Raw genomic sequence first — 16,765 nt, 5'->3', positions numbered from 1 at the left:
TTTGCCATGATTATTGTGTGCATGATATGCCCATGAGCTCTTTTTCCCTTGGGTTTCCGGAGCCCGAGGGTCATCTTATTTAAACCTCCCGGGCCAGTGCTCCTCTGAGTGTTGGTCCGACTGAGCTGCCTGCGGGGCCACCTCGGGGCAACTTGAGGGTTGGTTTTACTCGTAGCTAGTCTCATCTGAGTGTGCCCTAAGAACGAGATATGTGCAGCTCCTATCGGAATTTGTCGGCACATTCGGGCGGTGTTGCTGGTCTTGTTTTAACCTGTCGAAGTGTCTTGAAGAACTGAGGTACCGAGTCTGATCGGAACGTCTCGGGAGGAGGTCTATTCCTTCGTTGACCGTGAGAGCTTGTCATGGGCTAAGTTGGGACTCCCCTGCAGGGATTTGAACTTTCGAAAGCCGTGCCCGCGGTTATGGGCAGATGGGAATTTGTTAATGTCCGGTTGTAAATAACTTGAACCTTAACTTAATTAAAATGAATCAACAGTGTGAGTTACCGTGATGGTCTCTTCTCGGCGGAGTCCAGGAAGTGAACACGGTGTTGGAGTAATGCTTGCCACAGGATGCCCTCTAGTTATTCGTTCGCGCTTGCCTCCTCTTCTTGGTCTTTTTTGCGAACAGGATAGCCACCATATATGCTAGTCGCTTGCTGCAGCTCCACATATTTACCTTGCCTTACCTATAAGCTTAAATAGTCTTGATCGCGAGGGTGCGAGATTGCTGAGTCCCTGTGGCTCACAGATTACTATTAAACCAGATGCAAGGCCTGATGATTCTGCTCTAGGTGACGCGCTTGAGCTCAAGTGGGAGTTCGACGAGGACTCTCAACGATACTACGTGTCTTTCCCTGATGATCAGTAGTGGTGCCCAGTTGGGGGCGATCGGGACCGTGTCGCATGTTGGGTTGTCTTTTATTTTGGCGCCGTAGGCGGGCCATGAGTGTTTGGATGTTGTAATGTTATTTATGTACCTTGATTGACGTGGCGAGTGTAAGCCAACTATGTTATCTCCCCTTTTATTATCTATATTACATGGGATGTTGTGAAGATTGCCTAACTTGCGACATATGCCTTCAATGCGATTATGCCTCTAAGTCGTGCCTCGACACGTGGGAGATATAGTCGCATCGAGGGTGTTACATACTACCCCGACGAAGCCTACTACTACGTGGAGAGTGCCGACAACCATGAGTAGTTAGGAGGCATCCAGGCAGGAGGCCTGCGCCTTTTCAATCCAGTTATATTTCTTATGCTAGTGTTCTTAAGATAGACTTGTTTACTTATGTTTGTACTCAAATATTATTGCTTCCGCTGACTCTTGTGTATCCGAGCTTATGTATTCGAGCCTTCATGGCCCTGGCTTGTAATATAAAGCTCGTATGACTTTAATTTGTCTTTAGAGTTGTGTCGTGATATCTTCCCGTGAGTTTCCGATCTTGATCGTGCGCGTTTTGCGTGGATAATTAGTGCACAATTGCTTCGGGGGCGTCACACTCATGTGAAAATATTCAGATGTCGTCGGCAGCAGGCAGCAACCGCGGGGCGTATGGCGACGGTAGCAGGCAGCAATCGTAGGGTGGGAGGCGTCTATGTCGTAGGTGCCATCGTCATGGGTGGGCCTCCTCTGCCAATCGAAAAATTGGCCGGCGCAACCTCAGGTCGGCGTGTGGCCTCCGTCGTGGAGAATCAGCGGTGGGCGGTGGGTGCAGCGGTGCCGAGGGGCGGGTGCGGCGGGGCTGAGCGGCGGCGGTGTCTCTGGCGCGGCGTGCGTCCCTTCGGCGTGGCTGGTGTGGGGGCCGAGCGGTTGGTGGCGAAGGCAGAGGACGTGCGGGACAACGGGTTATGTTACGATGGTACGTGCGGAGAGAGACGTGCCGAGAGGACGTGCGGGACTGCGATTCAGATGGTGATTAGCGTTTCGTTAGTGAGGTTAATTTCGTTTACGGAGATTTTAGACCATCAGATAATGTGATTAGACGGTTGAGATGGTGATTTGGATATGCTCTTTCATGCTTTTATAGGAGTGATATATACGCTGACCAAACTGACCCATTTCTTCCCGCAAAAAAGAAAAATAAACTGACCCATTTTCTGTTGAAAGGAGTAGAACCGTGGCATTCCATTTCATGAACCACCCTACAGTGGCTTGTCGTGGCTTCTGAATTCGTGGCAAAGACTAGCGGCGGCCCAATCTCTAGGGTTTTTTTGTAGCTTTTGTTTCCCTCGTTCCTCTCGTGGAGTCGCCGTCTAGGGTTTCCGCTTCCTCCCCCATCCACTCCCTCACCGCCATGGACTTTGACGAGTACGACTACTTGGAGAAGGCAGTCGAGCCCTCCGTTCCCTCAACCAACGGCGGGGGTGAGAAGGACCGCAGCTCTCGCCGCCGCTCCTCCACCGCCGGCGGCGGCGGTCGAGACCAAGAGGAGCGCGGATCGAAGCGTCCTCGCTCGGGAGAAGACCGCGAGCGGCACCGCAGCGGCCGTGAGCACCGCGACCGGGAAGACGGGAAGGAGAAGGTCGACCGGGAGAAGGTTAGGGAGAAGGACGAGGGCCGCGACCGCGAGAAGGTTAGGGAGAAGGACGGGGGCCGCAGCCGCGAGAAGGTTAGGGAGAAGGATGAGAGCCGCGACCCTGAGAAGGTTAGGGAGAAGGAAGAGGGCCGGGACCGAGAGAAAGTTAGGGAGAAGGATGGCAGCCGCGACCGTGAGAAGGTTAGGGAAAAGGAGCGGGAGGGCAGGGATAAGCTAATGGAGAGGGATAATGGGAGGGAGCGGAGGAGCCGTAGCCGCTCAGAGCGCCGCCGCGGGGAGGAGGAGGAGATGGTGAGGGAGCTCCAGCGGGAGCGTGAACGCAGCGACCGCCACCGTGACTACAGAGACCGTGATTTCAGGTACAAAGTTGTGAATTCCCCTAGAACTATCGCTCTTGGAATGTCGAGGTTAATTTTCTAGGCAGAAATCCTTTGGCTCTGTTTGGAACACAACAAATTTTCCGAGATCACCGTAGGATTTAAATGGTGTCCTGTGAAATTCCTCTGACATACTGTGATTTTTTGTTTCATAGCGTATTTTATCCATGTGATATTTTTTTACTCATATTTGTTTATGTTAGATAAAAGATTATGTGGTGTAATGAGCGGAGATGAATCAGTGCTCTTGATTTGTCTTTTTCTTCTTCTGCAGAAGCCTAGTAGTTTATGTTCTGCTTGTTTGCTAACTCCGTTATACATACACATGGAACATAGTAACCTTACAGTGCACAAATCTCCAGTGATTCTGTAGCTGCTAAATGTTTCCTGTAGTGTACAACTTGGAATGAGCTGCTAATGCCTTGGGCTCTCTAAGTTTGTTAAATATTTTTCGCATGGGGATTTCTGACTAGTAATGACTATGCCATCTGGGTTTACAATTTCTATTTGTTGCTACTTGATGTTTGTTATGCTGCTCTCTCTTTTGCTGAAGCTACTTATTTTTATGTGCGCAGGCGTAAGAAAGATGATGGTACAGAACCAGAAGTTGATCCAGAAAGAGATCAAAGGACTGTATTTGCCTTCCAGGTTAGCCTCACAAGCAAAATTATCATGTTGCTGTTTTTTCATTAAGTTAATGTTGTCAGCATTACTGCAGCTATCGTTGAAGGCAGATGAAAGGGATGTCTATGAGTTCTTCTCAAGAGCAGGGAAGGTGATGCAAATTATCTACACCACATTGCATTCTAATTTGAAAACTTTTCCTTCTCACAGGAGTATGATGCCGTGGATTTCTATCGCTGTGTTTTAGTGAATTCGAACTGTTCGGTTCTCAAGCTGGTGAATGAAACTTTATTAATGTTATACTGAACTAGTGACTGACTTTTGGAATATTGATGTTCACATGGTGCAACTGTCCTGGATAAAGATAACTCGTTCTTTAGTAAACACCTCCTATTTCGTGCTTCTGCTGACGTAATGAACCATGTCTTGCAAGCATGTTCACATTGATCCTTTACTTGCACAATAAGCTTTCTGGCATAAATTTGATTTAGTTATCTGACTCTTCTTTCTCTGTGTAGGTTCGTGATGTCCGCCTTATCATGGACCGAAACTCGCGGCGTTCCAAAGGAGTTGGGTTAGTTCCAACACCTGTTTGTTGTGATGTACTCCCTCCGTTCCTAAATATTTGTCTTTCTAGAGATTTCAAATGGAACACCACATACGGATGTATATAGACATATTTTAGAGTGTAGATTCACTCATTTTGCTCCGTATGTAGTCACTTGTTGAAATATCTAGAAAGACAAATATTTAGGAACGGAGGGAGTATATTCAAACCCTGAATGGTTTTGCAAAAATATAGATATCTTGTTCAGAACTATTTCGCCTGCAGATGATTGAACCAACAACATATTTAAATTTTGGTTTCCTACCATATATAGTCAAATTGCGAATGCTTATCAAGCTCCCTGCCAGTAACATGCACAAGTCCAGAAAATAAGTCAGTATGCACGGCACTAGAAAAGGGGAAAATGGAGCTGAGCATATATAATCACCATTCAGTTGGTTGAGATTGATGGTGCTCTGAGATGCAATCATATAGTATATTTTATTGTTTGTTCCTACCATGTTCGCACAAGTTAGGTTTGCTTCCAAACTGATGATACACTGCATATTACTCTCTCCGTCCCATAATATAAGAGCGTTTTTAACACTAGTGCAGTGTCAAAAACGCTCTTATATTATGGGACGGAGGGAGTACATATGTAGTTACTAGGACTCTGACAGTACCCTTTGCCTTTTTTTTGAAATTACGGGTGCATTATGATAATATATATTTTTTAGGAAATATAGCTGTTTGGTATCTGTTTTTGTTGCTTGCCAATTAGAATTTAGATCTTGTCATATAATTTGTTTTCCATCTGTCTCTGGCTGTATGATTACATGAGCATTTTTCTGAAGTTCATATTTGATTTTTTTTTTCCTTGGGGAACATTGTTCATCAGTTTGTCATACTCAACAGGATTGCACACTGAAATATTTGTAGTTTGGTCTACCTGCTGGGATTATCGGCACTTTACAAGTAAGATGGAATATAGATCATTCTGATGCTGTCAGCAATCTAGGGCAGTTTGATTCCAGAGTATTTGACAAAAACTTGGTGCAGGTTCTTAGGATAATACGAGGGCAACCAAGAACCAAGTTCGAAAATTTCCTACTCACAAAAATTGATCAAAATTTCCAAAATACTCTGAAGCTTATGAAAAATTCTAACATATATAGCCCCATTTAAGGTCTACTTTCTATGACAGGTAAAATATCTTTCATTGAATACTCTGATATCTGTAGTAATGATCTGCCTAAATTGACAGGTACATTGAGTTCTATGATGTCATGTCTGTTCCAATGGCAATTGCTCTAACCGGTCAGCCGCTTCTAGGGCAAGCAGTAATGGTTAAGCCATCAGAGGCAGAAAAGAACTTAGCTCAGTCAAATGCGACATCTGGTGGAGCAGCTTCAGGTGGAGCAAGAAAGCTGTATGTTGGCAACCTTCATTCCAATATCACCGAGGACCAATTGAGACAGGTCAACCGCCTAGTCTTCTTGTATTTAATGCTAATAGTATTATTATTCACTTCCTGTATTTTGTTCATTTAAATAATGTTCTGCAGAGGCAGATAAGAAAAAGGAAGTAGTATCAATAGAATACTAGAATCAGTAAGCAATTCTCGCATCATTTTCCTCTAATCTGTTATATGTACAAAGTGCTTCATCTTAATAAAGTTATTTACTTGATTAATTAGTAGTTAGACTAAATAATAATGTCATGGAAAGTGCCCTAAGGCCCCAATATATTTGTAAACGTCTCTGAAATGTTGACATCTACTCCCTCCGTCCTAAAATTCTTGTCTTAGATTTGTCTAAATACGTATGTATCAAGTCACGTTTTAGTATTTTAGATACATCCGTATCTAGACTAATCTAAGACAAGAATTTTGGGACGGAGGGAGTATTTTTCTGGAATTGACTCAGCCCCTTCCCATTTTATACAAACATAACAGAAATACAACAGTCTGAAGAGGTTGAAGAAAGGGAAAAGGAAGAATGAGTTCAACGCACTGACAGGAAATCCACCATTCGTGACCGCAGTCGAATCATGCGCCGCGGGGCGAAAATCTGTCTGCACAACACACTAACCTAAGCAGTTCCAACAAAACATAGTTAAGACCATTAGCACACAGGCTCATCAACCACACCAAGTGGCGAACACAGTTTTCTAAAGGAGTTTTAGGCCATTTAAGTTCAAACTCTGTTATGACAGTTCCAAATGGCCCAGCTAACAGCCGCTTATCCAATTGTATGAACCTTCTCATGCTCAGGTAAAAAAGAATAAATCCAAGAGAAGTATTGATACATATTGTTAGGGCAAAGATTAGTGCCCGAAACAGCACCCACCGATCTCCAGAGCACTCTTGCATGTGGACACAAAAAGAATAAATGCTGGGAAGTCTCCTGTTCTTTGCAGAAAGAACACCTGGGATTGCTAGGCCAGTTTCTGCTACTAATACCATCTGTGGCCAGCAAAGAATCTTGTGATAGCTGCCACAAGAAGATTTGATTTTTGAAGGGAACTTTAGAATTCCAAATCCATCCATAATCACAACCCGCTAGAGAGCTTTCCAGCCAGACAGATTTCGTGGAGAATTTGCTACTAGATCTCAAAGACCAGTAAATGACATCAGGATTAGTAGATAAATTCAAATTTCTCACAATCCCTCACCTTACTCCACTCTGCTAAAAGCTCAGGAGAGAGCCACCTACTGAAGAAGGGTGCTATGCTAACATCAACATTGAAACTTTCCTGCACAGTACAGTCAGGATAGTTGTAAACACCAAACATTTGAGGATACTGTTGACACAAAGGTGTCAAGTTTTCCAACTGATGTGTTCAACTCTGTTATTAATACCCTTAATTGCATATTAGGAGAGGTTTGTATACTTGGACCAATAAGAAGGCTTATATAATTTTACCAATAAGCAGGCTCACCCTACTTTACAGAAGCTGGACAGGATTCTTATGTCCTGTGATTGGGTAAGTTTATTTCTTTTGGTTAATGGCAGAAAGTTAGCTAAAAATACTTGGGGGTAATTGTAACATTAGCCACTTCCCTATGAAGTACTTGGGGGTAACTGTTGATGACGTGGTTTTGCCATTCCCTGACCTTTTGGCTAATTGTAACATTGGCCACTTCCCTATGAAGTACTTGGGGATAACTGTGCTGCATTAAGGAATAGTGACTGGGAATTCATTGTCAACAAATTCCTGTTGAGATGTGATGCCTGGGTTGGGAATACTGTAACTATGTCTGGGAGGACTGTACTTAATGCTGCTCTTACTAGTATTGAATGGTGCATATATTTGTTTTTTTTCTCAACTATGCCTCAAAATTTTAAATCCCCACCAACAACACAAGGGATATCAGTGCCATTACAGAATTGAGCCATCTCAGTCAGAAATTCTATGTTAAACTGAGCATGAGCAGTGCTATACACATTCTATAAAGCCCGTTTAACTTTCCTTTCTAACAGGATATAATTTCCAAATTTTTTTCACACCACACAAAAAGACCACCAGATGGAATCCATTCCCAGGAAAAACTATCATTAAAATCAACTTTCCTGAAATAACTGGCTAGGTAAATTTTCTTCATAGTCTCTTTCAAACATAAGAAATCAAGGGAATGATCACCAATAAGACCAGAGAGGCAGGGAGTCATTCCCTTCTTGCCTGCCCCACTGTAATTCCAAAATAGCCCCATCATTTTTTATTAGGATGTGTTTTCTGTTGCCTGGTGTTTCTGCCAGGGGGATGGGCAGCATTAACCAGCATATCCTGTTGCATAGCAATGTATTTCTGATTTCTAGTCAAAGGTCTAGAAATCACAAAATTACTTTTGTTTCTTTTCCTCCCAGATTTCACGACAGTAAAATTATCCTCATCTACAATCTTGTCAGATCCCCAACTCATATCTACAGGAGTTTCCTTCCCTTACCATTTGTAATAAACATCCCATTTCCATTTTATCCACAGAATCCATGCCAATACGCAAGTAGCATTAGCCCTAGTTTCCCCCCCAATTCTCTAAGCACATCCACACATGCAATGCAATGTTGACATCTAGACCACTGCTTGGCTACCGCGGAGCCGGCGCGCCTAAAAGCACCTTCATCTTGAACAAAGCAATTTCTGTTAGACACGCTGATCGTCTGAAATAAACTAAAGAAAAATGATGGGATGTTTATTTCAAGGTGAAGTGTGATTTATTTCAAGGTGTTAAAGAAAGAGTCGGACCTGCTGTGGAATCGTTCTTTAATCTCTACTCACTGCCACCATATCATATACCTGTAGAATTTCTGTTGTGGTTCCTTGCAGAATAGTTCTCCAAATCCACTTTCTGAATTATGTTTTAATTAAGTGCACTATAAGTTTTGTATGATGAGATATAACCAAGACTTTTCACGTAGCCTGTTATAACGAGTTTGCCTTTTCAGGTCTTTGAACCATTTGGGCAAGTTGAGCTTGTCCAGCTGCCTGTAGATCCACTCACTGGGCTATGCAAAGGTTTTGGTTTCATTCAGGTAAGTAGCGATGTATTGACATATTCTCATGCAGCTCTTCTCTTGGATATATATATTCCCATTAAGCTGCTGCCAGGACTCTTAATTTCTCATTGATACTTGCATCATGCAGTTTGCACGGCTTGAAGATGCAAAAGCTGCTCAGAGTTTAAATGGCCAACTTGATATTGCTGGGAGAGTAATAAAGGTAACTTATTGATATGTGTTGTGTTGCTACCGAAAGAGTTTTAAGACATACTCAGCTGACAATTTGTATTATTTCAACCAGGTCTCAGCTGTTACTGATCAGGGTGGTGTGCAACTTGGCACAACTACTGGAGATTTAGATGATGATGAAGGTGGAGGCTTGGTGGGTTTCTTGTTTCCACACTGCAAACTTTATTCCTGCGGGCTTTCGTGTCTTTTCTTGTTTTCTTTTCTTTTCGTACTTCCCCAAAAGGCAGGGTTATATATGGGACTTGAATGATGGATTGATGGGGCTTCTCTTGTCTCTGTCTTGTTTTTTTCCTTCCCCAATAGTTAAGTGTCATATAGGAAACTCGTTATTTTTGCAGATGGTTTCAACCTTGCAGAGAATATTCTTCTCAGTCATTTGTACGAAGGGACATATGGTACATATTTGTGCCTTGGTCACTTCACTTGCTCATTCTCCAGTGGCCACTTGGTTCATGTGGGGAGGGTGAGAGACTTTGTGTAGCCAAATTCGGTTGTAGGTAGCCCCCTTCAGTGAATATAGTCACTTCACGTGATTATTCTCTTGTCCACTAAGCCTACAACTCAAAATTCAGGTGGGGAGGTTGAGAGGCTTTGTGTTATTCGTTAGTAGGCAGCCCCTTCAGTGAATATAATAAAATATTTTGAGATACTGATGTTATTTTCTTTGTCGTACCACTGTCACGAACAAATGCAACCTTGCTAAGCATTATGTTGGGTAGCAAGTCCGATCTATTAGTACTCCCTCCATTTTTGTATACAAGGCCACTTCATTTTTCTTGTGAAACTTTGACTTTACAATTTTAGTCAACAAAATATGAAAAATATGTCATAAATATATCATCGGAAAGTTCTTTGAAATGGGCATCCAGTGAAATACTTTTTGGCATATAACTCACTTTTTGTTTGTAAAATTAATGGTCAAAGTTTGACATAAAAATATGAAGCGGCCTTGTATAAGGGAATGGAGGGAGTATTTCATGAGATTGGTCCTTGAAAATGGCGAGGGTGTCCCTTCTCAGTTCTCTGCTTTAACCTGTAGTTTCTTTTGAAACCTTTTTTTTGTAATACTGGGGTGAAGCATCTTCTGATTTTCTTGATTTGGTCTATTTCTTAAATTGTATCGCTTCTGTTTTTGCTGTGTCCTTGGCTATAAATGCTGCTTAGTGGCACTGATATCTGGGTGTACCATTAGGCTGGTCGTAATGGTAGTATCATAGCTAGTATCATGCATGCCAACTAGACTATTTTGCTGAGGTGGCATAGAATTAAATGAAGAAAGAGAGTGTTGAGTATCATATCATGATACTGTATCATATTAAATGCTATGCTACTATGTGTCATGCATGGCAATAAATAAGGTTAGCTATGATACTAGTACTCCCTCCGTTTTTATTTAGTTCGCGTATTAGCTTTGGTCAAAGTCAAGCTTTGTAAACTTTAACCAAATTTATAGACAAAAATATTGGCATATATAATAACAAATCAATATCACTAGATTCATTGTTGAATGTACTTCAACATCATATAGATTTGTTATGGTAAATATTTATAATCTTTTCTATAAACTTGGTCAAACTTTAGCAAGTTTGACTTCAGTCAACTCTAATATGCAGAGTAAATAAAAACGGAGGGAGTATATGGTACTATGCATTACGGAGGTAGTGTCATAGCTTAGTATCATGTGCATGATACTAAGGTATGATACTACCCATTACAAGCAGCCTTATGCTCTTATCACCTATTATGCTTTCCTGTCAAAGATTATTTGTATTCATTGTGTACTCAACTTATGCAGGCATTAAATGCAAGCTCTAGAGCCCTTCTGATGCGGAAATTGGACCGCAGTGGCACTGCAACCAGGTACTGCTATTGTGTTAGTTTTTGCTCTGCGCTTCTATGAATGTGGTAGCAGATAATGCAGACAGCTATTATATGTACACATATATATATATTGGTTGAAACATACATCTGAGCTTTATGTGAAGATATTAATCTCAACAAGGTCAATCTTTTCCCTATCTGTCCCACATGATAATGAACCCTGAATAGCATGTCAGGGGAACGATTGTTTGTGCACCAAATGTTATTTAACTTGTAGCATTTGATTGTTAGTTTATGCCACTATGGTTTTTCCTATGTACGGTTTATAGGATCTTGCACTTCATGTCCTTTAATCTTATTTTTGTGTGTGCAGCTTAACTGGTGGCATTGGTGCTCCTGGATTGAACACTTCTGTTGGATTGCCTGCTGCTGCATCAGTGCTTGGTGCTCCTCTTACAGCTGCTTCTCTTCTTGTACAGCCTGTTGGAGCAATTCCAGGGGCACCTCTTCCTATCGTCTCTCAGTCTGCTGATATTGGTACACCTACTGAATTCCTATTGCTGAAGAACATGTTCGACCCAGCAGTGGAGGTATCTCATCTTTTCATATATTTTTTGTTCACCTCTATTTGTCTATTTTATAGGTGCTTGCCCGTCTTTGTTCAGCTGGTTAAAATTATTATTATTCTTCTTTGTGCCAATTGTTACTTTCTTTCATCTGTATTATTACTTCCTGTTTACATTTGAGTTTCTGACTAACCTGATTGAAAATTTTCTTTTCCTTTGCAGACGGATCCTGATTTTGATTTGGATATTAGAGATGATGTGCAAGACGAATGTTCGAAGTTTGGTGTAGTGAAGCATATTTTTGTTGACAAGTAAGTCGTTTGTTTTTTAAACCCTGATGGTATGCCCTTTTATTTCAACTTTATATCCACACATGTTATCAATGGTTGTTATAAGCAAGTATAACAAAGTTGGCAGTAACCGACTTGGTATGGACTTGTAAAATGTATTGGTTTTTAAGGAGCTGGTTCATACTGAATACTACTAATATATTAAGCAAGACAAAATAGCTACCAGAAAGAATGTTTCACACATACCAGTAGTGCTGTCCTGACTTGCATCCACTTTTAATATCCCCTCACTGTTTGGTACAGGCATACCGCGGGCTTTGTGTACCTGCATTTTGATAGCGCAACAGCAGCAGCAAGTGCGCAACGATCACTTCACGGCCGATGGTTTGCTGGAAAGATGATTACGGCAACCTTTATGGTAACAAATCTTATCTTCTACTCCCTCCGTTCACTTTTATAAGAGAGAGAAGTGCATATTTCAACCCTGAACTCTTGCCCTCGTCTATTTTACAACCCTGAACTTTAATACCGTCTAAATTACAACCCCCAAGTCTCAAAACCGGTCAGGATTCAACCCTCCCCTCCCTGATGACCGGTTTTGACCTGGGGTGACCAGTTTTGACTAGTCAACGGGTCCAATCAGCATGCACGTCAGATTTTTTTTCAAAATTTCAAGAAAAAGTAAATAAAAATCTATAAGATCAGGGAAAAAATATAAAAAAGGCAAAATTCCGAAAAAATTGTTCGCGAAAAAAGCTAGGGAAAATAAAAATGATTTTTTTTCTGGAATTTGAGTTTTTGGGTTTTTTCTGGATTTTTTTTGGAAATTCATTTTTTTTATTTTCCGTGTTTTTCGGAAATTGGATTTCTTATTTCTTTTCCTGGATTTTCTTCGATTTTACAGGTTGTTTCCTTGGAAATTTTGCATTTTTTGCTGATGTGGCATGCTGACTGGACCTGTTGACTGGTCAAAACCGGTCAACCAGGTCAAAATCGGTCAACAGAGAGGGGAGGGTTGAATCCTGGCCGGTTTTGAGAGTTGGGGGTTGTAATTTAGATGGTATTGGAGTTCGGGGTTGTAAATTAGACTAGGGCAAAAGTTGAGGGTTGAAATATGCACTTCTCTCTTTATAAGATGTTTTGAAAATTTCAACATGGACTACATACGGACTGAAATGAGTGATAAACACACCAAAACACATCTATATACATCCGATTCAGAAAAAAGTTTGAACATCTTATATTTGTGAACGGAGGGTGTATTTGTGTACTATGCTCATGTCCCTCATTTGGGTTAAAATGTTGTTTTCCTTTCCAGACAGCACAGCAGTATGAAATGAAGTTCCCAGACCGCGCAGCTATGGAATGAAATTCACAAAGCAGACGAGTTATATCTGGTGATGGACCTAGGGCTGTTAAACGGTTCCAATTGAAGTTGTGAAGTCTTGAGTGTAGTAACCCTGTTAGTTATTGTTTCTTGTAACATTATGAAGATTAGAGGCCTGTTTGGGCAGTTGCATCTTTTGTGATAATTGGAGATTTCTTCATTTTCTTTGTAGCAGTATACGAGAATGCTGGATTTTTTTTCCATGCCATATAAAAAAGGTTAAGAGATGTATAACATGGTTAAAGCATTTAACTCAGATAATTTGGGGACCCTGAACCGATGAAAAAAAATGGACCCTCCTCTATCTACCCTATCTATGGTCCATGGCCTATTAAAAGTAGGTGTTGTCCTTATGGAGAGAAAAAGATTGCAGTCATGTTCAAGTTAGATTACTTCGTCTGTCTGAACTAAGGAATACGATAAGCCCATGTACGGCCCTGTTGTATGCTGCATGCAGCTCTTTCCCACCTCGACGTCGGTTCCTTGTTTTTCTTTTGCTGAAAATGTCATATTGTAGTCGATTGGCATAATTTTTGGAGGGAAAACGTTTAGGTTGGAAAGAGCGAAATGTAAGCCCTGTCCAGCGATCGACATGGGTCCATGGTCCCACACGCCGCTTAGCATGCCCCTTACCCCCCCAACTCCACGCAGGAAGTCACGACCACAAATTTTTCCTGCCGCATCGTGGTTTTCTCCTTCCTCTACATCAGGCCAACATCAAGCCACCGCTGTCGTAAACTTTGCTCCCCCTTCGTTCTTGCTCCTGCCCGCTGCTGCAGAGCAAAAAGAGAACGAACCATCGACAAGCTAGCAAGATAAGCAGCACATGCACATAAATAAAATAAATTCATGCACCTAACTTGGCAAGGGGTTGTTAATTAGGGATGTAAGTGGCGTCCGTAATTCCATTTAGTTAGTTTTTGCTAGCTTGATAGTTCATTCTCCTCAAACAAACAAAAAACTTTTTTGAACTATCATATCATAAGTGGACTTCACCCGCAAAAAATATATATATCATAAGTGGACTTTAAACGAGACTAAACGGGACCCGGTTGACATCCCTATTGTTAATCCCCTCATCTTGCTAGTTGCAGGGTTAAAAGCAAATAGTGATATGTAATGATATGGCACAATAGTAAAAGTAAATAAAAGAGCAATTGAGTAACACAAGTATTAGTAGAGAATGGACCCCGGGGCTATAAGTTCACTATTGACATCTCTCTCGAACGCATGTAGTGGTATGGTAAACAAATTAATGTTGGGCAATTGACAAATAATCATCATTCATCTCTCGCAAAAAAAGTATCATTCATAACTACAATCATTCATGGCATAATCTTGTATAGGCTTCATGTCCGTGACAATTAGACCGTAATCCAACTGCATCTACTACTATTGATCATCCTAGGATTAATATCGATCTAATGTGCCTGAATTAGGATGACAGGGGAGTGACACTGAGTTAACTGTTGGTCATCCTAGGGTTTACCGGTCTTGCTATGCATGTGGCGAGGTAGGGCACTTCGCCCAGTTTGGCCCGAAACCGAGGCTCACTAGGCTCTAGCCTTTTATTCCTTTCGCTTCATTCCCTAGACCATGGAGTGTGCTTACGCTCCAAGCGAGGTGGAGAGCTAGTTTTAGCCGAGTGGGCCGGCCCAATGGACTCGACAGGTTTCCTCTTTTAAGGAGTTAGCCATGTTTTTTTTTCAAATTTCCAGCCAAGACCGTAGCATGACTCCTCGCATTCCTATGCTCTTACTAACTTTGCTCTTTCTCCGTCGAGCTCTTCGCCATCAGATTATGCAAAACTCTCTGCGACTAAAGAGCTTCAATCAACTGCTACGTTGGCAATGGCCAACTTTCTGATTGATCCGCTGCCCTTTGTCCCGCATGGTTTTCAGATTCAACACATCGAATGGCGGGCATGGGTTTCCAGGGTGGTGCTACCGCATCGCCCCCAGCGGCACGAACACTGGGCCATCGCCACCATCCATCCACTTGAAGGAAATATGCCCTAGAGGCAATAATAAAGTTGTTATTTTATATTTCCTTATATAATGATAAATGTTTATTATTCATGCTAGAATTGTATTAACCGGATACATAGACAAAACACCATGTCCCTAGTAAGCCTCTACTAGACTAGCTCGTTAATCAAAGATGGTTAAGTTTCCTAACCATAGACATGTGTTGTCATTTGATAACGGGATCACATCATTCATTAGGAGAATGATGTGATGGACAAGACCCATCCGTTAACTTAGCATATGATCGTTCAGTTTATTGCTACTGCTTTATTGAATGTCAAATGCATGTTCCTTCGAACCATGAGATCATGCAACTCCCGGATACCGGAGGAATACCTTGTGTGCTATCAAACATCACAACGTAACTGGGTGATTATAAAGATGCTCTAGAGGTATCTCCGAAGGTGTTTGTTGAGTTGGCATGGATCGAGATTGGGATTTGTCACTCCCAGTTTCGGAGAGGTATCTCTGGGCCCACTCGGTAATACACATCATAAGTTTGCAAACAAATGACTAAGGAGTTAGTCACAAGGTGATGTATTACAGAATGAGTAAAGAGACTTGCTGGTAACGAGATTGAACTAGGTATGAAGATACCGACAATCGAATCTCGGGCAGGTAACATACCGATGGACAAAGGGAATTACGTATGTTGTCATAAGGTTCGACCGATAAAGATCTTCGTAGAATATGTAGGAGCCAATATGGGCATCCAGGTTCCGCTATTGGTTATTGACCGGAGAGGTGTGCCGGTCATGTCTACACAGTTCTCGAACCCGTAGGGTCCGCACGCTTAACGTTCGTTAACGATATAGTATTATATGAGTTATGTATGTTGGTGACCGAATGTTGTTCGGAGTACCGGATGAGATCATGGACATGACGAGGAGCTCCGGAATGGTCCAGAGGTAAAGATTAATATATAGGATGATATGGTTAGGCCAAGGGGTAAAGCCCATGGGGCTTTAGGTCGGTGCAAAAGAAGTTTTGCGGAGGCCAGGGGGCTAAACGCCGGAGACCTTGGCGTCTAGCCCTGGGCCATACGCCAAGGCCCATGGCGTCTGGGCCAGACGCCAAGGACTATGGCGTCTGGTCCTGGAAGTCCGAGAAGGACTCTTCCTAGCGGGAAAAACCGACTTTGAGGAGGCTTTTACTCCAAGTTTCGACCCCAGGGCTCAACATATAAAAAGAGGGGCAGGGCTAGCACCTGGAACACATCAAGATACACCAAGCCGTGTGCCGACAACCCCGCCCCTCTAGTTTATCCTCTGTCATAGTTTCCGTTGTGGTTAGCGAAGCCCTACAGAGATTGTTCTTCACCAATACCATCACCACGCCTTCGTGCTGCCGCAACTCATCTACTACTTTGCCCCTCTTGTTGGATCAAGAAGGCGAGGACGTCATCGAGCTGAACGTGTGCTGAACGGGGAGGTGTCGTACATTTGGTACTTGATCGGGACGGATCGTGAAGGTGTACGACTACATCAACGACGTTGATAAACGCTTCCGCTTAGCGATCTTCAAGGGTATGAATATGCTCTCCCCCTCTCGTAGCTATGCATCTTCATGGATAGATCTTGCGTGTGTGCAGAATTTTTTTGTTTTCCATGCAATGTTTCCCAACAGTGGCATCATGAGCCAGGTCTATGCGTAGATGATATGCACGAGTAGAACACAAAGAGTTGTGGGCGGTGATAGTCATACTGCTTACCACCAACGTCTTATTTTGATTCGGCGGTATTGTGGGATGAAGTGGCCCAGACCAACCTTACATGTCTACACACATGAGACCGGTTCCACCGACCGACATGCAACTAGTTTTCCATAAAGGTGGCTGGC

At 42.4% G+C, this 16,765-nt stretch overlaps 1 protein-coding gene across 2 annotated transcripts; it reads left to right on the top strand.

Moving 5' to 3' along the window:
- Positions 1 to 2,149: 2,149 nt before the first annotated feature.
- LOC125551148 (uncharacterized) lies at positions 2,150 to 13,133 on the top strand. Of its 2 annotated transcripts, XM_048714308.2 has the most exons (14): positions 2,150 to 2,898; positions 3,492 to 3,564; positions 3,635 to 3,691; positions 4,059 to 4,114; positions 5,352 to 5,565; positions 7,022 to 7,072; positions 8,533 to 8,619; positions 8,732 to 8,806; positions 8,888 to 8,968; positions 10,631 to 10,695; positions 11,030 to 11,246; positions 11,445 to 11,533; positions 11,816 to 11,930; positions 12,831 to 13,133. In XM_048714308.2, the coding sequence occupies exons 1-14, from the start codon at positions 2,297 to 2,299 to the stop codon at positions 12,879 to 12,881; spliced, it is 1,833 nt and encodes a 610-aa protein (XP_048570265.1). In that variant the 5' UTR covers positions 2,150 to 2,296; the 3' UTR covers positions 12,882 to 13,133. The 2 variants fall into 2 exon arrangements, with proteins under 2 accessions (XP_048570265.1, XP_048570272.1); XM_048714315.2 differs by lacking the exon at positions 7,022 to 7,072 and having other exon boundaries at positions 2,152 to 2,898.
- Positions 13,134 to 16,765: the final 3,632 nt, after the last annotated feature.

This window comes from Triticum urartu, chromosome 1A, assembly GCF_056163025.1.
Source record: "Triticum urartu cultivar PI428250 chromosome 1A, HENAU_Tu73, whole genome shotgun sequence".
In the NCBI taxonomy this organism is placed as follows: domain Eukaryota; kingdom Viridiplantae; phylum Streptophyta; class Magnoliopsida; order Poales; family Poaceae; genus Triticum; species Triticum urartu.
The sequence above is the reverse complement of the archived record's forward strand: the minus strand, read 5'-3'. Positions and strand labels throughout refer to the sequence as shown.